This window comes from Heteronotia binoei, chromosome 5 (genome assembly GCF_032191835.1).
Source record: "Heteronotia binoei isolate CCM8104 ecotype False Entrance Well chromosome 5, APGP_CSIRO_Hbin_v1, whole genome shotgun sequence".
Lineage (NCBI taxonomy): Eukaryota > Metazoa > Chordata > Lepidosauria > Squamata > Gekkonidae > Heteronotia > Heteronotia binoei.
This window is the reverse complement of record NC_083227.1, coordinates 156,009,193-156,023,422: the sequence shown is the minus strand read 5'-3', so window position 1 is coordinate 156,023,422 and position 14,230 is coordinate 156,009,193. Positions and strand designations below refer to the sequence as shown.

General features: G+C 41.2%; 1 protein-coding gene across 1 annotated transcript in view; it reads right to left on the bottom strand.

Moving 5' to 3' along the window:
* SLIT3 (slit guidance ligand 3) overlaps positions 1 to 14,230 on the bottom strand; it is an 884,772-nt gene that overhangs the window by 324,911 nt on the left and 545,631 nt on the right. The window contains exon 8 of the mRNA XM_060240620.1: positions 3,586 to 3,749. Within this exon, the coding sequence (XP_060096603.1) occupies positions 3,586 to 3,749 (164 nt within the window). The remainder of the gene's footprint in view (positions 1 to 3,585; positions 3,750 to 14,230) is intronic.

The window sequence follows — 14,230 nt, the reverse complement described above, 5'->3', positions numbered from 1 at the left end:
GGTATTATTCTAGTTTTCATGTCATTTAACAGGCAAAAAGTCTTTGTGTAATTATACTCATACAGTGGTATACAACTCCAGAAAAGGGTTGAAAACTTTCCACAAATACTGAGAGAAAACTGACAGATTTCTTGTTTTTAATGTCAGAGATCAGAAGGTTTTTAAAGCATTTCTCAAGTTTTACCTCCTATAGTAGCGAAAGTTTATCAGAACAGAGGCAATGTCAGTCTGCTGCTGTGTCTACACAGCCACCCTGGAAGAAAATTTTTAGCACAAAATAAAGGTATTTTTATTTATTGACTGTGCAGTCAGGCAAATGTACAATAAATGGTGGCAGGAAACTAAATCTGTAAATAAGTATATTTACTAATTAGCTAGGAATCCCTCATTAATTTGACGTTAACCTTTTTAAAGCCTTATTTGAAAAGGCTCTTCGAAAATATGCCGAAATTACTGTCAGGTTAGAGAAGGCCACCATTCCATTTTGTTATGCATCTTTGTGGCCTGTTTCATCAGCTAAGTGAGTAATATTATTTTTTTAAAAATGACAGTGATCCTATTTTCAAAAACAACAGTATATTAGTCAATCAGAAATAATGGAACACTAAGATTTTCTCTGTCTCTAACTGTTGTCGTAGGCCCTGTCTCCAGAACTCTTCTTCATGTGTACACAAGTCTTAAGCTTCCTCTCATCTCAGGCTCAGCCTATTTGTGATCTGTCTCTGTTAAACCAAAAGGAATTATAAGTTATTGTATTAAAAATCTTTGTATGTTCTCTCTTGCATTTGTTGAAATACAGTGAGAATTCTGATCTCTCTTTCACACATGTCTTCAAGTTTAGAGGAAGCTACAGAATGGGCTGACAAGTGAAAGGTTATTCCAGCATACCTTCAGGACTACCTCTCTCTGTACGTCCCATGAAGAGCTTTGCACTTGGAATATCAACTCTCGCTGATGGTCCCTGGTTCAAAAAAAAATATCTGGCTGTCCTCAGAAGGGATCACAAGTTATTACAGGCTCCAGCCTGGTAGAACTCTCTTCCTGATGATATCTGTGCCCTGTTGGGCCTTGCCACCATGAGAGCCATAGAATGAGTCATTGCTGTCCTCCACCATAGGCCTGGTGAAACATCTCTGTTTCACACACCTTGCAGGACCTTGCTCAGTTCCATAGAACATGTGAAACAGAGATGTTCTGCCAGGCCTATGGCTGAGGACAGCAACAGCTTACACTGTGGTTCTCATTGTAGCCTTCTCCATGGCTGGTTTCTGATCCACCCAAAGGAGGGAGTGAAATGAATTTTAGGCCATTGTTAAATTCTATTGATCTATCGTAGATTGAAATATTTTTTTTCTCTGTATTTTAACTTGTGCACTATCCTTAGCCCTTCAGGGAAGAGCAGTCTATAAATTTTAGTAATAATAATAACAATAATAATATATGTGTAATGCAAATTTTAATATGTTACAGCTAAACACTTGTCTAGCTTCCTAGCTTTCCTCTAGAATAAAAGGCTCAACTTTCTTTGTTAATAAGCTTAATGTTTTAATGTTTTACATTGTAAATCTAAGGTTCTATTTATTACTGTATGTTTTTATAAAATGTTGTTAGCCGCCCTGAGCCTGCCGAGGTGGGGGAGGGCGGGATATAAATGAAATAAATAAATAAATAAATAAATATGGGCACCAGAGATAAGTATGGACCAGGCCATGAATCTTATTTTGTTATGGACTGGGAGGGCAGCTCATGGTCCATCAGTCTGGTCCTTGTGTTTGCAGTTCTGACAGACTGCCCATGGACCAGGATTGTTTTTTAGGTGGTCTGTTTGGTCTGTTGGAGCAGTCCATGCAAGTGATCTCGGGAGGCATTTAAAGGCCTCCTGAACCCACTTCTAGATCACCCCACCCCTTTTGAGCTCACTTCCAAGTCCCCATGGACCTCACAAACTGAAGTCCATGGAAGTTCATGGTTTATGAAATTAATTAATCTCAAACCTTCATGCAATCTCTATTTCTCTGGTTTGTGCCCATCTGCTACTCTTCCGGAAGGCAAATTTTAAACTGTCTAAAAATGTTTAGCCCCGTGGCGCAGAGTGGTAAAGCTGCAGTATTGCAGTCCAAACTTTCTGCTCACAACCTGAGTTCAATTCCGGCAGAAGCTGGGTTCAGATAGCTGGCTCCAGGTTCACTTAGCCTTCCATCCTTCCAAGGTCAGTAAAATGAGTACCCAGCTTGCTGGGGGGAAAGTGCGGATGACTGAAGAAGGCAATGGCAAACCACCCTGTAAAAAGTCTGCCGTGAAAATGTCATGATGCATCGTCACCTCAGAGTTGGAAACGACTGGTGCTTGCACAGGGGACTATTTTTACCTTTTTAAACATATGTTATGCTATGTTAAATGGCTTTGGGTGCATAGCTTTGTCTGAAAGGCAATTCAGAACTTCAGGATTAAAATAATGAATAAATAGTAAGAGAATTCTACAAGAAAACTGATAACATATGTCAGTGCTCTGTTGGATTTCAGGTATTCAGGATCTCAGCAGTTCTCCTCAGCAGGAAGCAGGTTATCTCATTCTGAACCAGCTGAAGAGGACAAATATGCGTTCTGACATTAACAATAGAGTCCTATGCAGAGTTAATCTGGTCTAAGTCATTAATGTCACTGCACAGTTTTGTGTACAAATGGGAATGTTTCATGCACTGCAGATTCCTCTTGGACTGAAAAATACCTCAGCATGAGGAAAGATACTTGCATATACATTCAAATACAGTTTTCACATGTCCCATGTGTCTTTCAATTTACCTGTATAACCTTGAAGAAATCATATGCTTTACCCAAAAGAAATGTTACCAAATAAATTACTATTGTGTGCTAGATGCTGCATGAGTATTAAACAATTCAGATAATGCTCTATTGTAGAGGAACTATCTTATACAGAGCTAACAATAACCATCTTAAAAATTAGTTACGGTAGACTGAAAAGAACTATACACCAATCTAAAAATGATATTTCAAATACAGCAATGTCTATGTGATTTCACCAACAGGCAACATAAGTAAGGAACAAAAACACCCACTAAGTTTGGTCATTTTAAGGAAATTTACATCTCTCCAAATTTTATATCATAGTTGGGAAAACAAAGCCGATTTCCTTCTTGATTCAGTCAGAATATATACCCACCCGAGTTCACAGTGCGTTAAATTAAACACCAGTATTTCACGTGCACTTGCTAATTCACTCCATTTGTATGCTAGTCAGATATAAAGCTCAGAAGGTTTTCCCCTGAGTAATGCCATCGTATTATTTGTTAATTACTCTTTCACATTAATATGATCCAAGACTCCAATTGAAAAAAGACAATTTAAGTACCAAATCGTTAACACAACCCAGCAGTTCAGAAAACATTCTGAACAAATCATAATAATTTAAAATATTATTACACTATTTAGCTGGGTCATGACTGGATTGGAACTGGCAGAGTGACATCTAAATAGGACTCGTACTAGGATGGTTTATTTAGTTTTTAATGTGAACATCAGTATAAAACGACAGAACAAAATAAAACAATAACCCTATGGCATTACCTGTGCAGACATAGTCTTTTTTCTGAACATCAGCAACATTAAATCCCCTCAGGTGAACAGGTGCCATGCAGAACGTGAACTGTCCAACTGATCGTCTCTGACGCAGCCAATCAGAAAGCCAAGCCAGATGGCAGTCACAATATAAGTAATTGGAATGAAGCCGTCTGCAATGTACAGAAAGAAATCCATATCAGAGATGTAATCTTTGCAAACAGGAATCTAATGAAATAACCCAATCCATCATTAATCAAATGCACCATCCTGCAATTTATAATAATTTTGTGGACCTTAGTGTTACAGTGATTGTCATTTAGTAGTTCAGTTTGTGTATCAAGCGACAACTAGATTTCACATAAAACACAGATGTACATAAAGATGCAATCACTTAATAAGAGATTTATTTATAAATAATTCTGAGATTCACAAGGAAGGGGAACAATTTGGAAACCTCTTCTATCAGCTTTCAGGGATTTATTATTGAACAAGGAACAAGGCCTGTTGTTGGAGGAAATACAATGGGCTCTAGAAAAAGGCTGTGGGTGAGCGCCCCCCCACCCTTACTGTCTTCCCACCCCAACCCTTTGCATTCATCTCCCCTACTGTTACTTCTTCCCACCCACCCCCAGCCCCCCAAGTGAAGGCATTCATTCCCCCTCAATCTTGCTGTCTTCCCATCCCCAAGTCAGCAATCCACCAAGAGACTCAGCCAGGTTTCCCGTGGCATACCCCACTCAAGGTGGCCTCTCCCCATCTCCCCACTGGGCTACTTCCTGAGGTGGGAGCTGGGGGGCTGGGCTTGGCACAGCAGCAGTGACTGTCCGCTGCCGGAAGGCACAGGTGACAAGAAAGGCTCAGCTGGGGCTGGGTGGTTGTTGTGGCTGCTGCCAGAGAAGGTGAGCAGCAAAACGGCTCTGAGGCTGGGCCTGGGAGCTGGAGGTGTCTCTAGGCTAGGGAATGCTGCTGCTGCTGGAGTTGCCTGATCCAGCCATGGAGGTGGCAGTAGGACAGGAGACACGGGCAGGCCGGCGGCTGAGGGGATTTCTTTTGGAAGGGAGGGACACAGAGCTGCTGCCAGCAGCTGGCAAGGAGAGACTGGCCAGCCCCGTCAGCCTGCTGGGAGGACCACCTCAGGGCCACCTGCAGGGCTCCGAGATGGGCAGGATGTAGAAGTTGCTGCTGGTGCTTCGTCTGCTGCTGAGCTCGCCAGCCTCATTGTTGTCCTCCTTCTCATATTCACTGTTACAAGTGGGGGAGAGGAGTGCTTCAAGGCGGTGCTTCACTTTGCAAGGGAAAGCTGGTGGGATGGGAGAGTAGGTGAGTCATGGCCAGTATTTCTGGGCTTCTATATTATAGGGAGATACATTTTGACACCACCTTGGTATACATTTTTACACTCCTCCATGGTGTTCTCCTTTCCCCCCATTTTTCCTCAAAACAACCTTTTGATAACTCATAGGTTAGGTTAACATAAATGACTGGCCAAATATCACTCAGTGAGTTCCATGGTGAGAGGAAGTTTTAATCCCCTGTCCTAGTCTACTGCTATAACTATTACACTAGTCTGGCTTGAACACACTAATTTCTCCTTCCTCCTATCTCTCCTTTAACCTATTCCCCACTGTTCTCAGTGTTCTGTATTCCTGGGGCATGTTCAGTTCTTATCACACCGTTTTAAATTTGGGTTTTATTGTTAATTTGCAAAATCATTTTTTTGCAAAGTCACTTTATTTTTATTTTTATCCTGCTCTTCTCCCTAATGAGGGCTCAAAGAGGATCCAAATATGTAGAAGTTTCCTAATTTATCTGTGGTTGTTTTGCTATTTTATCCTATTCCTTGCTCCCAACTTAAGCTTTTTTTGTGTAATACTCTCTATAACATTTTATTTCTGAAAAATGAGAAAGCCAGAAAGAACAAATTAACTATCAAATATTTCATCCCTTCTCTATGAGTCATGACAGGCTGACATTACAGCAAAGCTCAATTGACAACCCTGTCATTTTTGTAGGACAAGGTTGGGCAAAGCATTCATTTCTAAAATACTAACATTACATATTACACTGACAAATAAAAAGTGCTGTAAAACACAGTCTAGTCCATCTCTGAAATAAATTAACAGTATGAGAGATCCTTATTTGAGATTGTCACAATTGAGCTCAGTAATGGCGCCTGAACCGACACTCCCTAGATTTGTATGTCTGGTAAGGCATTTTGATGGGAGATTTCCAGAATTCATTTAGTTGCTTTGTCCAGTAATGCTTAAATCTCCTGACCTGCAGGGCAAACTATAAAAAGCAGTCATATCTATTTATCAAAGTCTGTATGACGTTTTGTTTTAGTAGTGCAAGAGAATAGAGTCCACTTGGAAAACATAATTTCTGTGGAACAGTGATATTTTGGAAGTATTTAATTAGCCAAGAACAAATTAAATACTTTCAGTTACTTAATAATCTGGCTGCTAATAAACACATTTGCATCTAATCTAACAAAAATAATAAAATAGGAAGATAATGATAGTATAGCTTCTTCAACTTTGAAATAACTTACTGTACAATTTCATCAAAAGTAGCACAGGAGTTAAGGTCAAAATGAATTCACAGATTAGCTATTTCAGATTCCATCAACACTGAGGAAGATGCAGGTTTAAAGAGCTTTGTCCCTACTCAAAAAAATGTTAGTCACACAAAGCCCACTGAATTTACTTATATACATGACCTTTCATGAATTTATTATAGCTTTCACAGTCATACACTTCTTCCTAACTTTGCCAAAAACCATGTTAGCAGGCTATTACAACTCGAAAACCTGTTGCCTGATGCCCATGGCCCTGTGGAGCCCCAGAAGTAGAGGACCTTCCTCACAATGTTTAGTTTTGCCATCTCTGTTTTGAGCTTAAAGCTTCATTATTTGCAGTAAATTTAGCTAGCCTTCACACAGGTCCAGCAACAGAGAAAATTATTTTTTCTTGTAGCTGCTGTAGACCCCCATGCCACTCACATGTCTTCATTGATTGCCTCGACAGCTATGAAAAGTTGTGCTTAGGGCTTCATTTGTTAAAGCATTTGTGGCTTCAGACCAGCCTCCCCCCCCCCTTTTTTTTTTTTGCTTCTTACTCATTTGCACATAATCTTTTTTTTTTATTGTTGATCTCTCATTAGCCTTGTATTGTCCATATTTTTAATTTAAATTTAGAATGTCATGGCCTTTGGCCCTCTCTCTCTATAAAAACAGGTGTCCTGACTGACTCATCAATGCCCAGCCCAACCCCCTGGTCCTAGAAACACGAAATTCAGGGAGTGCATTCCTTCCATGAAATCAGCACCCACTAAGAATGGATTTTTAGAAATTCAACCACTAAGGGGGTGAAAAGGGGTAAAATGTGTTTTCCCAAAGGGGTAAAGCTTTGCTGTGTTGGTAGGCTACTGTCTGCTTGCACGCCCCTATCTCTGATTGGTCAGCTGCTAAAGCTCAGTGTTCTGAGGTAAAACCCAGTTTAAGGTAGGCTTCCCAACCCCCCCGCTCTGGCGGGAGTCCCCTGGGTTTGCAGCCTCATCTCCCGGTCTTCAAAAAGTGGGGAGCGGGGGGTGGGTGGGGGGGGGAGAACATACCTGTAGGCTTCATTATAGAGCTCCTGAGCCGTTTGTAAAATGTCTGCCCCTTTAAGGCTGGGCAGCGAGCAGGAAGGGCTTGGGAGAACAGCCCCGCCCTTTCTTTTGCTTTCGCTTTCACAAGAGTTCTCCGGAAGAAGATCTGGTAAGTGTGTGTGTGTGTGAGGGAGGGGGCAGGGGATTCCCTGGTTTGGAGGCCCTCCCCCCTTTTAGAAAGCGTGGGGGGGAGGGAAATGTCTACTGGGCATTCTATTATTCCCTATGGAGAACGATTCCCATAGGGAATAATAGGAAATTCATCCGTTGGTATTGGGGGCTCTGGGGGGGGGGCTATTTCTTGAGGTAGAGGCACCAAATTTTTAGTATATCATCTAGTGCCTCTCCCCAAAATACCCCCCAAGTTTCAAAATGATTGGACCAGAGGGTCCAATTCTATGAGCCCCAAAAGATGGTGCCCCTATACTTCATTATTTCCTATGGAAGAAAGGAATTTTAAAAGGTGTGCTGTCCCTTTAAATGTGATGGCCAGAACTCCCTTGGAGTTCAATTATGCTTGTCACATCCTTGTTCTTGGCTCCACCCCCAAAGTCTCCTGGCTCCGCCCCCAAAGTCCCCAGATTTTTTTTTAATTGGACTTGGCAACCCTAGTTTAAGGAGACTGTAGAGTTGAAGACAGTTGGGGAATTCTCTGAACTCCTGTGAAAAATAAGGAATGGAGATTATCCCCAGCCCAATGGAAATTTAGCCATCCCTCCAGGCCTAGCCTGAGAACCCTACCAGACCAAAGAGCCAGGATATACCCTAATATCACCACTATCACAGATAAATCCATGGACTGCTTGTGTGAGCATGCCATTCTGATCGGTGCAGTGTACAGTGGGACAGGTGACCTGGACTCAGAAGCACAGAATTCGGGGAGTGCATTCCTTCCATAATGTCAGCACCACTAAGAAGGGATTTTTAGAAATTTGACCCCTAAGGAGGTGAAGAGAGGTAAAATATGTTTCCCCAAAGAGATAACGCTGTGTGAGGACCCTACTAGACCAAACAGCCAGGATATACCCTCATATCGCCACTGCTAGCGAAGGCCCTCCACAGGAAAATCATGGAGGCCACATTGCTCACCACCAGTGCTCAGGGATAGTCATACCACTCATACCATCAGTTAACCCCTTCAAGTTCAGGCACCTGCAGTTCCTCATCAAGGTCTGCTTTGCTATGATCATCAGCGAGTCCCAGGGGCAGACACTGAAGGTGGCAGGAATTGACTTAACAGAAAACTACTTCTCACATGGGCAGTTCTATGTGGGCTGCTCCAGAGTGAGCTCACCTAGCAGCCTGGGGACCTAACACCTCAGGGCAGAACCACCAATGTGGTCTACAAAGAGGTTCTTCAGTAGAGAGAAAAAAATATTGTACAACACCATGCTGGGAATTATTAGGAAGGGAATTGAAAACAAATCAGCCGGTATCATAATGCCCCTGTATAAATCAATGGTGCGTTCTCATTTGGAGTACTGTGTGCAGTTCTGGTCGCCGCACCTCAAAAAGGATATTATAGCATTGGAGAAAGTCCAGAAAAGGGCAACTAGAATGATTAAAGGGCTGGAACACTTTTCCTATGAAGACAGGTTGAAACGCTTAGGGCTCTGTAGCTTGGAGAAACGTCGACTGCGGGGTGACATGATAGAGGTTTACAAGATAATGCATGGGATGGAGAAAGTAGAGAAAGAAGTACTTTTCTCCCTTTCTCACAATACAAGAACTCGTGGGCAATTGATGAAATTGCTGAGCAGACAGGTTAAAATGGATAAAAGGAAGTACTTCTTCACCCAAAGGGTGATTAACATGTGGAATTCACTGCCACAGGGGGTGGTGGAGGCCACAAGCATAGCCACCTTCAAGAGGGGGTTAGATAAGGATATGGAGCAGAGGTCCATCAGTAGCTATTAGCCACAGTGTGTGTGTGTGTTTGTGTGTGTGTGTGTGTGTATATATATTTGGCCGCTGTGTGACACAGAATGTTGGACTGGATGGGCCATTGGCCTGATCTAACATGGCTTCTCTTATGTTCTCTTATGTTCTTATGTACATATTTTTCACTTTGTTTTTTACACTACAAACTACTCCTTTTAAATTCCTTCAACAAATGTTATATTCACTTCATCGGTATTATAACTGGATTTACAGTAGTTAAATACCGTAGAAAAGCATGAGTTTCAAGCTGGTATGCAATAAATCTATTTCTATGATATGATCAAAGACAGTCTTATCAAAGATTTCAGGTTTTCACGGCTGGTAACATCATTAGGGTTTGTAGAATCTTTTGGGATCAAGTGCCGTGTTCTACTGGAGAAAGTTTTCCTTCCAGACGTTTCGTGGCTGCTACAGCAGCCAAGAAGGTCTGAGCGCCTGCTCCGGCTGCAACGCCACTGAGGATGTTCTCCGCAGCAGAGAACGAAACGTCTGGAAGGAAAACTTTCTCCAGTAGAACACGGCACTTGAGCCCGAAAGATTCTACAAACCCTAAAGACAGTTTTACCTCCCCAGTCTACTGAAATCTTAGAAGGATACAACTTTTCTTAGGATTGCACTGTAAGTTTACCCATATTGCATATGTAGACAAAACAAACCAGAACCCAAATTTTATCCACATTATTATGTTGTGTTAACATCTACACAAAAATGTGAGATTCTTTTCTAACAAACTTAATTCTCCTTTGTTGTGATTTTAGTGGCGAAACTATCATATTCCTTAAGGAATTATATAGCGGCTCACTTTTTAAATTTTGTGCAGAATGCAAGCGTTTCCTTTATGCAGGCCTCAGACTCAGTGGGAGCTCCCAGGAGCACAGCTCCTGAACCTTTCTGAGAGTTCCACCTCCTCCTTCTGAGAGTTTCACCTCCTTGTCCATGTGCAGCTGTATAACAATCCTGGATGAGCTCCACCACCTACTTTTCTACAACACAACCCCTGCCTTTATGAAAGGAAATTTAGCTCCTGCACAAAAAGGGCTTCCATGTTTGCTTCAACATTTCAGCTCTGCTCCTCTTTCTCTTCAGCACTCAAAGCTAAGCCCTAGGATTGTAAATATATTATTTGTGCTGAAATTCTGCAGCATATACTTTTTATAATCATTTAGTAATAGGGTTGCCAAGTCCAATTTAAGAAATATCTGGGGACTTTGGGGGTGGAGCCAGGAGACATTGGGGTTGAGCCAAGATCAAAGCTGTGACAAGCATAATTGAACTCCAAAGGGAGTTGTGGCAATCACATTTAAAGGGACAGCACACCTTTTCAATGCCTTCCTTCCATAGGAAGTAATGAAGGATAGGGGCACCTTCTTTTGGGGTGCATAAAATTGGACCCCCTGGTCCAATCGTTTTGAAACTTGAGGGGTATTTTCGGGAGAGGCACTAGATGCTGTACTGAAAATCTGGTGCCTCTACCTCAAAAAACAGCCTCTCCAGAGCCCCAGATACCCGCGGCTCAATTCTCCATGATTTTCTATGGGAATAAATCTCCATAGGGAATAACAGAGTTCCCAGCAGACCTTTCCCTCCCCTCCCCCCGCTTTCTGATGACCCTGAAGCGGGGGGAGGGCCTCCAATCCGGGGGATCCCCTGCCCCCACCTGGAGATTGGCAACCCTATTTAGTAATGTCCCCTTGATTTAAATTTTAATAAAAGTTATATTTGGGAGGGAGTAATGTTTCCTTGAGACAGGCCCACTGAAAATGATCTATTAAGTTGTAACGATCTAAAAGGTATCTGTGAAAAATAAATTAATACAGTAAGGGAGCTTGATGGCAAGACGATGCATGAATTGTTGCAGGTCCTTTAGACAGCAATCTCTGTGGCCATTCATTCACTCATGAGGGGCAACAATGAGAAAACGAAGAAAATTAATGCCAAGCAGTATTTTGCATGAATATAGCTGTCTCATCAAAAAAAGAAGTAGATCTTTTGAATTCTAATCAAGGCACCCTCCCCAAACAAAAATATGTGAATGAGAACCACAACCAAAAATGGGAACATGAGAAAAATATGCTCATAATGAATACTAAAAATATTGCTAAGAATTACATCAATATTGCGCCATTTTTCTTCCTTAAAGACCAAGTATACATTAAACGATGTCTCACACTCTGATCTACATAATGTCATAGCATTTTTAAAAACATATGCAGAGTTTGCAACTGATAGTTTGCTAGAGATATGAAAGGCAACCTGCTATGAGAATGAATTTTAATGATATGAGATGTAGGCCAAAAGACTGTGGGAGAACATATCCAGTCATTTGACTGGGTTATGGACCTGATAAAAGGACGGATTAATAGAATGGTTCCTCAGACCTTATCATCCATTGGAGGACACATGAACATGGTATAATTACATCATATGAACACGCTGAAATGCAGGTCTTGGAAACAGCACTGAACTAAGGGCCTGGGATTGCTTCTATCATGACAAGAAGTCTGGTTAGAAATAAGTGAGTCATTCATTGTTATATTGCGCTGATCCAATTTGAACCAAATTAAGAACATAAGAGAAGCCATCTGCTCCATATTTTTATCTAACCCCCTCTGGAAGCTGGCAGTGAATTCCACATGTTAATCACCCTTTGGGTGAAGAAGTACCTCCTTTTATCCGTTCTAACCCGACTGCTCAGCTAACCTGTGTTGTTCATCATATCAGTCAAATCAGACAAGCAGGATTTGTAACTGAGAATAGAAACCCAAAGAGGTTTCTTTGGTCAACAAAATGTCTAAGAAGTAACAGTTCTTTATTCCTATCATCCAATTTCAACTAGCAGAACAAAAAGGTAACTCTTTCTGGATAATATGTTTCTTAATTTTAAGGGTTGCGTGATGGTTCTATTACATGTTAACACTCAGGGCATTTTTAAAATTCCTACACTACATGTACCACTGCATGCAAATAGTGGTACAATGGAGTGTAATGACTGCAAGAAGATCATTATCCACTTTGATGTGTATGTGTGTGTGTGTGGGGGAGAACTTGGAAGATTAAATATTAACTAGCATCTACAAGAATATTTCTAGTATCTTTAGGCAACATGGAATAATACTTACGTCCATAGAGGATGTCACCATTACAGTAATGATTAATCGTAATAATTTAAGTTGATTAAATATCCATACATTTTACATGCATAACATCACCATTTCTGATAAGAATGGTACTTAAAATGTTTTTGAGTGTGATCGATTAATCTCATGGCTCTCTCTGCAGTATAGATCAGGTAGCTTTCATATCTGCAGAAAATATTAATATTGTCTGTTGCCTTTTTCCCTAAGCGATTAGTATTCAGAGATATACTGTCCCTAAATGTGGAGGCTATTAAAAAAAAAAAAAAGAAAGAACTGGCCCAATAGTTAGTTTGATTGACAATGAAACCCTAATTTAAGGAAAGAACTGGAAATGTAAATTATAATTGTTTATGCTCATTTTAAATTTATTTATCTAATGGCCCTGAAGTCTATAACATACCTGATGAAACAAAAAAATTAAAGATTTTTATATTATGGCTCAGTCCTTCTTTCTCCCCCCACTCTTGGGGGCAGTACTGCTTACAAAGCAACTGGAAACTACTTTAGCAGAACACATGGACTGAAATGTGCTATTTAAAATTGATGGAAGTCTATTTATAGCACACAAAAGGGAACTGAATACAAATTCTACTCTTTAAAGGTACTTTAAAGGTACCTTCGGCTACAATCTAAATTAAATATTCAGAAAATCCTTTGGGGTCAGCATTTAAGTTTTACAAAATGTAACTCTCAAAATTCAATATAAAAGCTTTCCTTTAAATCCCATTTACGACTTCCTTCCCCCTTTTCTCCTTTAATTACAGCAAAGGGGAATTAGTCAATATAGGTCTCCAGGGAACTACATACAAAGCCATCTTTGAAATTAAACTAAAGAGAAATGGCAACAGATATTGTGGCCTGGTTATCGCAGAGAATGATCAATCTGAAATAAGCAACAGACAGCTCCAGAGTATTAGAAGGAAAATATGCCATTCTTAGCAAAATATAAATTTCCTTCAATTAATTAAGTAATGTGATCACTGTTTTTTAAAGGAGGGAACCTATACAGCTATAAACTCATGGTAATCCAGGTAGTTGTCTGGCCTGTCAGGATGAGCAAATAAAAGTCAGTTTGCCTGTACATTACAGTTATATATTAAGCAGATCAGACCTGCAAACTATGGGAAAATAGTCTTCTAGCAATTAATTGTAGTCTGTCAGGTACTTGACAAATTGGCTATTCTTCCCGCAGTCCAAGGCAGGCAGCAAAACAAGGACATTTGTCTATATTTATAGTTAGGTCTTTTCTAAATAACAAAGCCCCATGGCGCAGAGTGTTAAAGCTGCAGTACTGCAGTCCTAAGCTCTGCTCACGACCTGAGTTCGATCCCCGGTGGAAGCTGGGTTTTCAGGTAGCCAACTCGAGGTTGACTCTGCCTTCCATCCTTCTGAGATCAGTAAAATGAGTACCCAGCTTGCTGTGGGGAAAGTGTAGATGGGGAAGACAATGGCAAACCACCCCGTAAAAAAGCCTGCCGTGAAAACGTTGTGAAAGCAATCATTCCAGAGTCGGAAATGACTGGTGCTTGCACAGGGGACCTTTCCTTCCTTCCTTTCTAAATCTCTCAAAGGGCTGAGGGCTGAATATTACTTTGAGGGATTCACTTTCTTTTACAGAATCCTAACTATGTCAGAGTCGGAAACTACTGGTGCTTGAGGACTACCTTTACCTTATGGAACCCCGTGGCGCAGAGCGGTAAGCTGCAGTACTGCAGTTCAAGCTATGCTCACAACCTGATTTTGATCCTGGTGGAAGCTGGGTTCAGGTAGCCGGCTCACAGTTGACTCAGCCTTCCATCCTTCTGAGGTCGATAAAATGAGTACCCAGCTTGCTGGGGGGGGGGAGTGTAGATAACTGCAGAAGGCAATGGCATACCTCCCCATAAAAAGTCTGCTGTGAAAATATTGTGATGCAATGCCACCCC